The sequence below is a fragment of the Filicampus tigris genome, chromosome 10 (genome assembly GCF_054856515.1).
Source record: "Filicampus tigris isolate MCC_2025a chromosome 10, RoL_Ftig_1.0, whole genome shotgun sequence".
Classification (NCBI taxonomy): domain Eukaryota; kingdom Metazoa; phylum Chordata; class Actinopteri; order Syngnathiformes; family Syngnathidae; genus Filicampus; species Filicampus tigris.
Window position 1 is genome coordinate 15,411,467 of NC_141226.1, and position 15,371 is coordinate 15,426,837.

General features: G+C 40.2%; 1 protein-coding gene across 2 annotated transcripts in view; it reads right to left on the minus strand.

Annotated features, from left to right (window-relative positions):
- LOC147141014 (low-density lipoprotein receptor-related protein 8-like) overlaps positions 1-15,371 on the minus strand; it is a 58,901-nt gene that overhangs the window by 39,988 nt on the left and 3,542 nt on the right. For both annotated transcript variants that reach the window (XM_086042754.1, XM_086042753.1), the window contains exon 3: positions 1,997-2,119. In XM_086042754.1, coding sequence (XP_085898880.1) covers positions 1,997-2,119 — 123 coding nt within the window. The remainder of the gene's footprint in view (positions 1-1,996; positions 2,120-15,371) is intronic.

Sequence of the window (15,371 nt, forward strand, 5' to 3'; positions counted from 1 at the left end):
GGGCATGTGTTTAATCTAAAATGATTTTCAGTAATTAATTTAATTTAAAACCCGTTGCAATTCCACCTGGCATTTTTACCTGAATGCTTAAAAAGGTGCACCCAACGTAAATTTGAAGCTGTACTTGAACCATTTGGAGTAGCAGCATAGTTTAGGTCTCTTTTTGAAGATAACACTTTGAATTTTTCTCCTCAACTGTCAGAATCTGTTAAAATGCTACTGGCACTGAATTTGGCACTGAATTAATTTCCTACATATTATTTTCTTTTTTTTTTTTTACTTTTTTATTTTTAATCTAGGTATTTTTTTCTTTGTGCCAGTGGACCTTTGATCCAATCAAGGCTTAAACTGTACCGGTACTTTTAGCCAAGATGTGAGCATGGTTAACACAAATGAAACAACAAAAAAGTGACTCGAGCCGCTACTGGACCCATCGAACCCCTGCCAGTGTTTGTGTGTGGGCAGCCATAAATCTGCCGCACTCAGTGCTACAGGTAATCACCGCCTTTCTTGCACCCGCCACAGGAGTGTGTGTTCAAGTGTGTGGGCGAGTGGAAGCTGGCAAGGCGGCTGAACTGCCACAAGAGCCGAGATGACAAGGGAAATTAGCGAGGCTCTCGCGGGGAGAGTTAAATGAAATCTTTTCTACATGTGTTGAATACCTGACAGCAGTTGAAGATGGTAACACCTGAAATGTCAAAATAATTTGCCAAATCTACTTTTACTGCAAAGCTGTCAAATGCTTCAGCTCAGTTTAAAAAACAAACTAATTTTAAGGAAATAAATGACAATTCTGATTCATTCATCGCTGAATTGCAAAGGAGACAGTTTGCTTGTATGGCACTGTATTCAAGCTGTAGCTTTTAAAGCAAACAGAAGTATATTAGTTTACTAAAATCGTTCCATTGGATCTAAACATCTCACTACGAAGCAATAGATCTAGGGATGGACTGATTACCGGCCGGGCCAATTAGCGGTGCAGATATTCGGCATTTTGATGAATATCGACGTCTGCTTTTTGGCCCCCCAAAAAATCAGAAAACCAAGAAGTGATCAATTTAAAACTGAGTTAACTTCAGGGAAATGTTTTATTATTTATTTAGATTTTCACATTGGAGCATCTATAGTAAAGACCAAACTCTGTGAAAAAAATGTCTCCAAAGTCTGTTCAGCGAGCATGAAAGAATTAACTATATGTCTGCTTTGCTTTTTCTTTGACTTCCAAAATTATAAGACCAGTCTCAGCGAGCAATGTTAACAGAAGAAGAAAGGGGAAGATAAATATACGGTACACACGCTACATTAAAGGAAGTCAACCCAAAAGAATTATTTGCAATAATATGTTCGATGCACCTTCACTAGTTTAAACGTTGCATTCTGATTAATATTGCGTTTGTTGAATATGAGTTAATCCACTCATTTTGAGCTCATCTGTTTTCTGAAGCTGAGCCATGATTGATCGTTATCTGAGCCCCGAGCAACTGTGATGTCATTTTCAGTCGACAGAAGTGACAAAATGGCCGCCCCCAGAGATGGCTAAAAACGGCTGGATTTTACTGCTTAACTCATATTGCACAAACACAATATTAATCAAAAAGCCGTGTTTTGACTAGAGGAGCTGCATAGAACATATTCTTGAACAGAAAAGTTTTAAATAAATGTTATGTCAAATAAGCAGACTTTCGACAATACTGTGTTACTACAATAAAGAATCCTATGATGGTGACAATTTGACCTTGGAATGGATTCTTTATTTCCTGTGAGAACAATTGTTTTTTTTGGTCTCAGATATATTCCAATAACAGTCTAAAGTCTTGAAAATTCCAACTATATAATTGAGTGTCCTTTGTGTTAGGAGTTAAGCGCACACACACACACACACGCACACAAAACAGAATAGGCAAAGATCTCACAACCCCTGCTAGTGAGCCACACATAAACCTTTCCAATGAAGTGGAACTATCCTTTACATGCGCCCTTGTGTGCTTTCACTTACTGCAAGTCTCCTCGGCCTCGTCAGACCCGTCGGGACATTCCGGTTCCCCGTCGCAGCGCCATCGCCCTGGCACACACTGTCCATTCAGGCAGGCAAACTCTGCAGGGGCACATGTTTTCCGGGCTGCACAGAGAGAGAGAGAGAAGATGAAGAGAGGAAAGACTTCAAAAGGATGCTCAGGTCATTCTTCTTTTAGGCCTAATCTGTGTCCTAAAACCGGTGCCATTATCTAAATGCTGGCCATCAGGCGTCATCAAGCTGTCGCTCATGAATTATCCTTCCCACTTTCTTGGCATATAAACTAAGTGTCGAGCATTGATATTTAGCTTCTTAATGGCGGGACACTAAACAGTGTAAGATCAGGGAGGTTAAACCTCTTATCTCGCCATTGTGTTCATTACAAAGTGCTCACACCCAACTGAAGTAGCCTATATGAGGACAACACAAGCATATAGGACATATTCCCCGATTGCTGTAAAACTGTAAAAAAAAAAAAAAATAAATAAATAAAGGTTCTGAGCTGAACTACCCGTTGTGAAAATGACACATTTCTAAACGCAGAAGTTCCATAGAAGGCATAATATTTAATGCGTATCTTAACCGTCTCCACTAAAAGCTTTTTTTTTTCTGTGACATTTGTATTTGTCTGCCATTAGAATTAATCGACATTAACAAGCTTGTTGTCTTTGATGGAGACATAATGTATTATTTCTAGATTTGAGTCCTGAGAAGTTCTTACAGACTTTCACTGGTTCTTTAGCTTTAATGGTCGCTACACTAACAGTAACTACCAGAAGAAATGAGCTATTAAATGGATGGTTCTGAATTTTTTTTCTGAAACGTCATAGCTATGAATTACAACGCTTGATAAATTCGGTATTGCGCAAGCTTTTTTAGGTCCAGGAACACATAAAGCCATCTCTGATTAAAATTTGCTCTTGACCAGTGTTATCCATCCAAAAGTAATCTAAAATACAAACATACATCCATACATACTGTAATACTATTCATGCACACAATGTAATTATGCATAATTTTCATTCTGAATTTGTGTTTTCTGTGTATGATGGCAGTTGAACGCAAAAGTAGATTAGAAACACCGAAATTGTCAAATGAAAAATGCGCGAAATGAGAAGTTGCAGCAGAACGCTTTTCACGCATATCACTGTACAGCATATGATGAAAATCTCATCATTCTGAGATTGACTTGATATGTGCTCTCTGCAGGTCTCCACATCATCGTCATCATGTTTCCGTCTTATCCAGTCCAACTGAGCCAGCTACTGATTCGAGTCAAGGTCTACAGGGGCTGCGGTTGACTTGGCAATAATTACCCAGGCTATGACATGCCATCTGCTTGGAGTGACTTTCTGTTTTAATTAGTACAGATTTGAAAACATAAGGCTCATAGGGGATGCTAGTTGGGGGGGCAGGCTAAAGGATAATGTTACAGAGGACTGAGAAGAAGCAAGAGATTTGATGGGGGAAAAAAAAAAAAGGGGGCGGGGGTTATTATTGCAGAGCTGGACTGTGTCACATTGTTAAAATGTTTTATGGAGACCAAATGCAAAGTGTAAAACTGAATAAAAAATGGCAATATAAGTGTCAAAGGCAGGGACAGCACTTACAGGAAACTGATCCCTGTGACATGTCGTAAATATATGTGTCACACGTGGTCTAAGGCAGAGTGCAAGTGTCTATGTGAGTTTTTGTCATGACAGCAAAAACACATAACAAATGGGGTAAAATGATGCTTTAATACATTTTTACCTCTTAACAAGACACAAAGAGGCTAACTTTTTTTTTTCAATTTAAACTTATTTTGATGTTTTACTTATATTTCTCATACGGTACATGTACTATTTGGATTTTGTCCACATTTAGGCAGTATCATCATAAAAATGTCATCTCTGCTACATTGAGCACATCAATTTGGGTCCAATAGTTGTGTTTATATGCATAAGGTAACACAGACACTGCAAGGGAAATTAATAGTATTATACATATATTTCAGTTTCGTAGCCGGGTCCATATTAGGGTACGTATCTCTGGCCCGATTAATCACAACAAATCTGTTGAACTCTCAATGATCATTTATTGATTAATGTTGCCATCACTAGTTGCAAGGTCATAATTCAACATTGTGAACATGTGTAACAAAAGTAGGCATGACAGAGGTAACGGGTGGCTGCTTGGAGTACAGTCTTTGCATTTTGCATGTTCAAAGTGTGTGTGCATGTGGGTGTGTGTGTGGGGGGGGTGCGTGTGTGTGTGTGTGTGTTAATTATAGCTCCAACTGGCGCAAATGAGCAGTGCAGAGTTTGGACAGTCTCTGCCAGCAGAGCTCCTCAGTCCCTCCAGGCGAGCCTGAGAGTGATTTATAATGAAGGTGGTTTAGTTCAGCTTGGATAAACAGCGAGAGATTTACCTACCTTGATGCCTGAACTCTGACAGGCCTATGATCACTACTGAGCAGCATCGATGTTTCAATAAAATCTTGATTCATTAAGATGGAACTCAAGCGTTGATGCAAATAGTACTACAAAAATTTGCAACAGTCCACTTCCTTTTTCCTCAGAATCATCAAGGTCAAAGCACACCTGCAGACTAACAAGAAGCATTGCAATACACACACCCCAAATCACCCTTAAAAAAACTTTTTTTTTTCTCCGTACTTGCGTATAATACAGTCCTTCGATTTGCCGGTATCCTTTATTATCAGATTGAATAATATGAATGAATAAAGATACCAAACATACTTTGCACTAATAAGGGGTAAATGCTTTTAAATCCTGGTTTAAAACAATGCTTTTCCCATACCTCCTACATTACTCAGCAAGGAGAAATAATCAATACCACAATGGGTGACTCTACAATATCCAAATAACTAACAGCATGCTCTTATGTGCATATAATAAGAGGCGTGAACGCTATAGCCAATGCTAACGGGCTAATGTGGCTAACTGATCCACCACCATGCTTAGATGAACGTCAATGAGGTAAGTTATAAGGAGTTCTAAGGCAATTAAGCTTTTATTTAGCTGGTCTTCTACGACCGCACTGGAAACAGGAAATGTAAAAACACAAGACAATTCATTTTATGACATAAATTGTATTTATTTGTGTCCTAATGATCGAATGGGCTAAGTTGTCAGAGGCTTTCTGGCCCTGGCAGTACCACCCTAGCCAAACAGGTCTATGAAGAAGAAAATGAATGGACCTTGTTGAACCTTGTGCATGTCCACCCCATGCAATCTGAAAGAACTATTTGTTAGCATTCCAACAGGAATTCAAAGCTATAAAATACAGTTGGATGGAGCGGCGATTGCTTCATGCTGTTGGTGCTGATTTTGTGGCTTGTATTGTCATAATGGCATGACCTACATTTGAAGACATTACACACTCATGATTAATTCCACTATGACTGCCAGCTATAGTATTTCACTACACATGCACTCTTGGAGCAGAGTGATGTAACTCACGCATTTCCTTTGTTCACAGTCAGGATTTATTATCATTAAGCCCAAACGATTGTAGGTCAGGGGAACACGATGAAATATTCCCAACTGAAGAGGTTCACTGTTGAATTGCATATGCAGAAACACAGCACAACCAAGCTGTAACGCCAATTTACCGTCATACTGCCGCATACTGAACACGTGCTCATTTACTGTTACACAATTTACATTCTATATGAGCTCTGTTACAAAAGTCTGAAAAGGATTCAGTTGAGAAAACAAGCAAATCTTGAAGGTGCGTTACATTTTTTTTCTGCTGTGTCATCATCCACAGGAGTTGAAAACAACTATTTTGACAAAGTAAAGAGTAGATTTGTTTTTATTTGTAAGGGGTAAAAGTGAAAAGTTGTCAAAACACTCAAGCAAAGTACAGACAATTAATAAAATCTACTTCGGTACAGCAACAATGTATTGGGACATCTCTCCTTAACTGTCTAGTTTGCCCACTTAGTTTAGCCAACTCTAGCAAAACCAGATGAGAGTTTCACAACACAGCCTCTTCCTGCAGCTCTTTTCGCTAAAATCCATAACAAGGGTCATGCAGATGTCAAGCTCCCCCAAATCCCACTTTTATCGGAAATGAGCAGCAACACTGTAAACTTCCTGATGAAACTAATCCTGCTTGGCAGATGGGGGTGCTTCTCAACGAGGAGAGCTCATTAAGATAAAGCGCCACTTCCTCAAACACTATCAAAGGCTTTTTAACCAAAGAAAATAAAAGCATTCAGGATAAAACACAGGTTTGGAGCGTGAAACCGTCAGACTGACGTGTGATCCAAATGAAATCACACGAGGTGGTTGGTGGGTGCTGTCGCCATCCTTATTTCACTAATAAAGCCCACCCTGATCTAGAAAATACGCAGTTTGAGGGCACGCTGTTTGGTAGTAAGACAACTGACATCTTCGCTGATGCACCTCCCATTGGAGTCTCTCTTATACGCCTTAGTCGAAACGGCACCAAATGAGAACAGTAGCCAGATGCTCCTTTCTCTCGGCCTCAAACATCAAGCGTAACCAAGATTCTGGAGGACCTCCCTGACGCATTCTGCCGAGGCTGCACCCCCTGCTTTCTGTTACTCTGCATGTCGTTTTGTCCGGCGGGTCTTGTCCCCCCCCCCACCACACACACACACACACACCCACACACACCCACACACACACACACACACACACACATCTCAGACACATTAGGCTGACCACATATGTATTGATTACACACTGGTTTAAGCCTTCAACTAACGCTATGTAGCCGTTTATAAATAACAGGTTCAAACACGTTTCACTTGTAAACAGGCTTATGAGAGGGTGAAGAGAATTTCCATCTCCTATATCAGTGGATTAGCTCCGTTATCTGGTTGTTGGTGTATATTTGTAGATGGGTTCTGTTGGAATTTCAAACCAGTAAGCCTGTCAACAAAGACGATTCATCGGCATCTACATGTATTACTATGTCACTTCTAATATATGCAGAGAGGGAAATCAAACAAGTGCAATATTATTTTCTGTCGCTTCAATGGTTGAATTAAGGTTGTCTTTGTAAAACTGTAAGCTTTTCGTTCAAATATTTAGGCTCTTGAGGCTGGGGGCCGAGAATGAACGTAGGGCTTGAAACCGTTCAACTGATGTGGAGTTGCAAAAGAAATTCTGGTTTAAAGACAACACTACAAAGCCTAAAAGGTGAAATATTTACAATGCACAGATAGAGAGAATGGAATTGTTATCCCATTTCCAGTATATGAAATATAAGTACAACAGTATTAAAACAATCACAAGAGATGTTGGTGTCCTCGTTTTCTTTCTATACAAATGTAGGAGAACATTAAATGACATGAGGGAGAAAAAAAAAAAAACAAGGCAGAAGCAGTCACATTTGTTACTGTATAAACATGTCAACTGTTGTGGGATTATTATTTTAGCAAAGTTGAAAAGAGAACTAAAGCAGAGTAGTATTTTTCCGGTAACGCCAGACATAAACATTTCAGTCAATGAGAGCACTTAGAGCATTGTTTCTCACTTCACATGAGCCCTGGTTTTCAAAGGCTGAAAACACGGCGAGGCGGCCCACAGCACGGTTACCCTTGTGTAAAGAAATCTGTGCCATACTGGATAATAGAACCTATTTTCCGAGGGTATGAACTCCAATGGGAATTAGGAGATTAGCCTTTTAGCCAGAGCTGACAATGAGACACATCTCTATTTTTCCTTTCTTTTCTACCTGCCTTCATATCGGTCTTGCAAAGACCTCCCTCCAATAATATGGAGCTCAATATCAGCTACAGAATGAATTTACCGAAGGACCCTCACTGGCCTCAAGACTGAGGCCTTCAAATTGCCGTGACCAGGCGCTAAAATAAGGATTATACATTTTCCTCTGCAGATAAAAATTTGCATAACTGTAATACTGCCCGAGGTCAAATAACTTGCTCGAGTAAATCTGCTTATGGCAACAAGGCGGCATAATCAAGACTTACTCTGTCTTTGAACAAAACCCAAACACGCCTCACACGCGCACTCCTGCGAGCTTGCGACAAGACTCATTCTACTTCTCCACACTTTAAACTGTAAATTTTGTCTTTTATTTTTTTCTCTTTCATTTACAAACACGACACACATACTGGAGTCAGAAAGGATGAGGAAAAAAGTGATCAAGTGGCACAAATGGGCAATGAGAAGCCTAATGTACTTCATGTTGAGTGTTCTGAAAATGGACCAATGACAGAAGCAACTACCCACCATAACAAACAATACTTAAAGTGGAAATCAACCCAAACATTTTTTTTTTCAAGAATACGTGCTGTGCAAGCCCACTAGTTGAAACAAGGCATTCTAATAAATATTGCGTTTGTGGAATAAGAGTTAATTAATTCGTTTTCAGCCATATCTGGGGGCGGCCATTTTGTCACTTCTGTCAACTGAAAATGACATCACAACTACCCGGGGCTCAGGTAACGACCAATCACGGCTCATCTTTAGAAAACAGGCGAGCTGTGATTGGTCGTGCAGGGTGATTTCAGTCGACAGAAATGACAAAATGGCTGCCCTCTGAGAAGGCTAAAAAGGGGTGGATTTTACTGCTTAACTCATATTCCTCAGATGAAATATTAATCAGAATGCCGTTTTTCAACTAGTGGGCCTGCTGGGAACATATTCTTGAAAAAAAATGTTTGGGTTGATTTCACCTTTAAATAGTAAAGAATAACAGCAAAACAGGGGACCGTATTATACACAAATACAGAGAAAAAAATGCTTTTGAAGCATTCACCCAAAATTAGGGTATGAACTACAGAATGCTAGCCCAAAAGCACAAGAGTTATTTTTTAATAAACTGCAGCTCCAAAATGCTGAAAATGACAAAAAAGAAACTTTTCTGCCATTTCTTCCATGCATGCTCGTCTCAGTTGGCTCCACCTAAAGCACGGTACATTTGATGTAACGTTTCGGTTGGCCTCGTTTCATCCCAAGGGAGATAAAGTAAAGTAATGATTCGTTTGTTTGTTTTTTTTTAAGCCACTTTCGACCTCGTTGGGCCGAGCAATATTTCAGCCACATTCGCCTGCTTTTGTGAATATGGCTGCAACACAAACAAGATATACTTCACAAAGTGAGCGACGGCATGAGCCTCCCCTGACGGTATCATTTCTGTGGTTTAGGATGTTGGAGGTTCTTTTGAAGGTACGTATAAATCTTTTTCACTACTTGAATTTGTGGCAACGGGGCCTGGCTGCCTTCCTTTGAATCGCACTAGCAGGCTGGCACATTAATGTCAAGATATAAAGGAATTCTTTACAATAGGGGATGTTTAGTTGACACACAACTTGATCCAAATCCGTGACTGATTTTCTGGGGCTGCTGCTGTTCTAACTGGTGTGTTCAAAATTTCGCACTTCGATCTTGAATTTTGCTGGATGCGATACATTTTGCACACTACAGTCGAGCCGCATAATTCTAAATCAGCAGCAATCACATCATTTCATTGTTTTATTTTTGGGTTTGAGTTTGCTGTTAGCATTCATATTTAAAAAAAAAAAAAAAAAAGTGAACTTAATCAAGCGTGTTGTCATCTATGGCAGCTGTTTAATTTCTGATTTCCTTAGTCAAGTTTTCACACTCAGACTGTGACCTTTGCACCATTGTGATTGTTCTGACAAAATCTCTGCAGATCATGAGCTATCTTCTTCGCTGTTCTGCTCTCTACGTACGCAATAACACCTAGCAGCTCGTGGCGGATTAGGACCCATCAATAAAGTTGACCTTTTGGACATCGCTGTTTTTTTTTTTGTTGTAATTATTAAATGTCTGTCTACTCAGCATCACAAAAATTAAACAGCCAGAAAACTCTCTGAAATCAGTAACGCTGCAGTACCCCTCCCCCCCGCTCCCATCCTGACCCCCAACATCTTTAGAAGCGCTTTCTTTTCTTTTTTTCTGCTTCTTCTGCGGGAATAATTTGCAAAGGGGCTTCGGCATTTTCTGTAGACCAATCAAAATGCGCTCATTCAGTTCCGCTTGTCCAAAGACATCAAGTGGTTCAATGAATGTGTTTTTAGTCTGCAGCCCGTTTAAGCCTGACCATGCGTGTGCATGGGTTTGGGCAGCAGCGAACCAGTTCCAGCATATTCTTCTCCAGGCTGAGCTTAGAAACTGAACTTTGATCATAATGTACCTCCTCAAAGCGTGAGAGGTCAGGAGAAACTCATTTGCCCCCTAACGTTTACCATAACTTGATATCAGCACATTTTCGACCAAATCTGCGGCGGGAGGGAAAAAAAATCTACTAAACTTCTGAGCCCTGACTTTGGCATCAAGGCGCACTGTCAGGATGAAGGAATGCCCTTCGGATTCGACGTATGCGTGGGTTTAAAGCTTTAAGCTTCCCTTTTTTAATGTGACATCTTCATTGGACTGGCTTTATGTGCCCGTAAATAAACAACAACCATTGGTTAATAAACAGTAAATGGGGAAATGCTTTTGTAACAAACTATCCGATTATTCGGTTCATCGATAGAATAATCGATTCAATAAATATTCAATAGCGACAGCCCTAGTGCCAACGCTCGTTTGTCTATGTGCCACGCGATTGGCTGGCAACCAAACGAGGTTGGACCCCGCCCCTCGCCGGGATTGAGCTGGGACAGACTCCAATTCACCCGTGACCCAAATGAGGACAAGCTGTAAAGAAAATGTATGGAAGGATGATTCATATCAGCTGACGGATGTGTTTGGTTCACATTTGGTTTAACTCTCACGCCGACTTCTATTGTATCTCCTCCTGTGGCTGATGGGACCTGCGCAGTTTATTATTGCTGCCAGTTGTATTTATAACACGGTGCAGTCAAAGTTGCCGAGTGGGTGTGCTTGCTGTGTAAAGACAGGATTAGTGAATAAAACAGAACTCCCACTGTGACAGGTACATAGTCACAGTACAAGTTCATCTTTTTTTTTTTTTTATATATGTACATTAAAATGAGCATTGATTCCGGCATCGCATTAGAAAGTAAAGCCAAACTATAGCTGATGGACTGTGATGGGCTCGCATCACTAAATATAATGCTCTACAATACTGTTAATACAGTACATTTTTATTCCACAAATTAAAAAAAAAAATATTTACTGTGAAATGAAATTCTTTTTTTTTTAATGCATATTAGGCGGAAAACTCAATACAAAGCATGCGGACAGTGTCCCTTGGAAAACACGCAATTTGGGAGAAGTAATGAAGCAAGAATGCCCCCTTTTGGGGGCATTAATGAGGATAAATGCATTAAAGAGGGGAGTGAAGGCAAAAGGTTGAGGCTGAGTGATGTTTGACACCCACCCATTAATTCCACCCTTCTCCTTCTCTCCCTCACTCGGCATCTTTGCTAAAACGACACGCGCTAATCTCAGTTAATAGCTCCATCGCAGTTGCAGACTTCCTAATGATCACTTTGGGCATGCCGCACGGAGGCGCCCCCCCATCCCCCCATTTCATCCAGCGCAAGTGGGCCTGCGGGGGCTCACCAAGTAAACAAACAAACACAACTGTCTCCACTTCACTTGTTGACGTTGGACTAACGACAGAGGAAATGGAGTGATGCCAGTAAATGCTCTTTACAGAAGCAACAGCGTCCTCGGAAGGATGTCCGCGTTTAGCTGCACCGAACACAAGTAGCATACCGCCAGGCAGCCACGCCGAGATAAGTGTCAGAGTATTGCTGCTGTAAGTTTGCTAAATGTTAGACTCTTCGTGTTGGTGAAAATATCGGCGCCATGCTTGCTAGTCTACATAAACACATCGACTTTCGTTGTTCAATAAATAAGGGTATATTTAAGTCAAAACAGATTTGTAATCTCTTTTCCATAGTGACAAAAATGTGTATTGTGCTTATTTGATTTAGTTTGTGCATATTAGGGGGTTGGAAAACTTTTCCAGGCAAACCTTTAGATAAGAATGTGAAAAAAAAATCGTAATCAATAATAATAATAATTAATGATGATAATTTCCCAAAGTGTACACAGTGAGGCACCTGAAGGATTTTAAAATAAGGATATTGTCCGATTTCTAAATTAAATCCACTGAGTTTGTAGTACTGCAAAGTAATTTAAAGAAAAAATCCAATTAGTCAATCGGTAGATACAGTAAAGTGGTTGAGGGAATGAAAAGGCACCTTGTAAAAGTCTGTAGACTGTTATACAGTGCCTGTGTTTGATTTGTGGATGGTTGTTTTTAAAATGTTTTAAAATAATATTTTTGTGAGTTTTTACTCCACAATAAATACCATTATGTTCTTTTTTTTAATACCGCACACAAAAAATACACTAAAGAAAAAAAATTACTTAAACTGATAGTAATAAAAACTGAAGCATTTTTGAAAAAACTAAAACTAAGAAAAACCAACAAACCCGCTCTGAAAACTCATTAAAACGAACAAAATTAAAAAACAAAACTCAAAACAAAAGAACAACTAAACACAATGAAAATTCCCAAATTATTCTAACCTTGGACATAAACAACCAACCATGCACATGACATGGGAGGAAACCCACACAAGCACAGGCAAGAACATGTAAAGTCCACACCGGGAATATTACAACAAAGATTTGAACGCCAAATTTCCTGACATTGAGGCCGACGTTGAAAACATTATCGTACGGCTATATACATCGGAATGAAGACAAACACAGGCAGGAGGAGGAAAGATTGCCGTTTCAAACATGGCTTTGGCTCAAATGCGGATGTGCAAAACACGAAAGAAAGAAGGCGATTGGGAGATTATTGCTGACTCTGCCCCCCTGCAGTTGCAGATGTTAAATTCATGACGACCAATGAAGCAGATGGTTATCACATCTAAGGATGAGAGGAAAAGCACAGAGTAGATGCGCAAAAAGAGGCACCCGCTGAAATACATCAGGCCGGGAATTAAACTCAAGCGCCGTGTAAGAAATGGTGCAAATAGGACTTCATAAACTTGAGGCAGAATTTTGTTTTGACGCCTACGTTGCCATCGACGCCAAACAAAGTCAAAAGACGACTCATCTTTGACGTCGAATCCTTTAGCGAATTATACTGACAAATGTACATTTGGGATTACGTCGATTCTGCTTTGTAACGTTGAGCGTAATTTGGCAGTGCACTGACGGCCATTGTTACACCAGTTCGGTTTTTCTATGCATGCAACTGGTCCTTAATGGTGTACTTGCACAATTGTGAGTGTGATTATGAATGTATGGGTGCATGCAGAGACTGGAAGGTCAGTGGGGAATTTCAGTGGGAATGATGGGGGATGGTGCGGTGAATGGAGAGCTATGAGTGCAGCTGGGGGTGGTTTAGTGGGGCATGGGGAAATGAAAACATGCTGGCGGATGCACTTGATGCATAAGGACAGGATATTGGGAAGAGCATTAAAAGAGTTATTTTTGTGAAGGCTAGGGCTGAAGCGATCGAATATTTTGGTACTCGGATGTCCTCGTGAAAATGCTATTGAATAATCGGGTATTCGGATAAAAACAAAAATTTGAAAAATTTAATTCTCAGTTATAAGTACTGAAGACAAAAAAAAAATCCACTTAATAATGAACAACCAACTGGTTTTCATTTTTAGACATTAAACATTTTATACTTACATTTAAACTGTGCATAGCGGCACACTATTTCCCTTTCTAGGACATTAGTGAGATTTTAGACAAATGTCTCCCCATAGTTTTTGGTCTATGAGACGAAGTGATGTCAGAAGCACAGAAGCAAATTTGCCAGCAAATGCAACACACTTGAGTAAGCCTAATTTGTTAAAAAGTGGGTGTCAGAATCAAAGTCTGCGGAGTCATTTAGGTCCACTGCCTTTGAAAAGTAATCAGACAGCTCTCGCCAGCCTATACAAGTGAAGCACTTCAGAGCTGTTAGCGCTCCTAGCGCTTGAGGCGCCGCTAAACGATGACAACAGGCACCATACAATACAGTGTCTGCATAATAGAGTTGTTGTTTTTGCGCCATTAACTAGTGATTAAACGTTATTTCAGGATGTCGTTGTGTTGTTCAAATCAGTAGGAAGGTTTAGGTTTATTAAGTTGGCCTTCTTACCGCGTTGGCGGCGTGTTACAGTCATGCATAGCAAAAACAATTGTTATTACGGTAAGCATGACTTCTTCGTGGCAGTGTACACGTAAATAAGCGGGTTCTCGAGTTGATAAAAATGCCCCAAGCATTTTGTCGAATCCAGGTACCCAAATCACTCGAGGATTCGTTTAAGTGACACTTTGTTGTATGTCAGTTTTTGTTCGTTATTGCGGCGCCATGTGGACAAAAGCGGTAGCGTTTTGACAAACGTCAACCACATTTCCCATGCGCGCCAGCGCGTAGTGTCGTGAAATCCTAAGCTCTCGCTGGCCTGCAAATTGGATTGAATTACATTTCTATTTCCAGTGCCTGTGTGAAAGATGAATAGCGATGAGGTAATCCAATTTTGTTTAAACAATACATTTCTTTTTTGGTTTGTTTCGGGGCTTCTGCCATGACACCAGTAATAGCGCGTAGACGTTCAAATCGACTTCCATCCTTATAGCGAAAGGAGGAAGAGAGTATCCCGTAAAGCAATTCAGGACATTTGTATTTTTTTTTTGTGTGCCAGGGTTGCTCCCATCCTCCTCAAAGTTGCTCTTCAGGGCATGACAAAAGTCCCATTCAACTACTTGTAAGTCAATGTTTCATCAAAAGAGTTATTATTATTATTAAAATTATTCAGATTTAATTATTGCCCAGTGCTGCTTTAAGCCCTAGTGAAGACATTCATACATTCATACATATTCACTCACATTTCAAATGCATTGTGGTGGTCAATGTCCAAATCTGGACCAAACTGTAACAATAAGCTTTGCTTTTCATAAACCTAAAGTCAAAATCACTCCATAGCCAAACCAACTTTGCATTTCCTCTCTGTTTACAAGCCAAACTCCCTAAGCACAAACCTTTGCCCTGCACAGAATATGTTGCACAGATTCACACCTCACTGCGCTTACCTCCACATACAACCAGAATGGACACACGACAGCAACCACCTGAGAATGCCATCGCGTAATATCGACACATTTACCGAGTTGTCAAACCTGTCAGATAAGCAAACAGCCTCCGCCAGGGGCATCATGAGGACGCTGCGGCAGACAGCTGTGAGTCCACCCAGGACCAGTTGTCTTATCTGGGTCCTCATGTGGAGCCATGATGAGGATGTGCAGAAAGGAAAGCCTACAAGTTGTTTACATAACACTTTGGTAAAAACAGGATTGTTTTTCAGTTTGAAAAGATTGGCCGTAAGACAACAAGGACCTCTGTTCCCACAAACTTAGAACTAGTTTGTTTCTTAGTGCTATTGTATTATGAGGAGGTG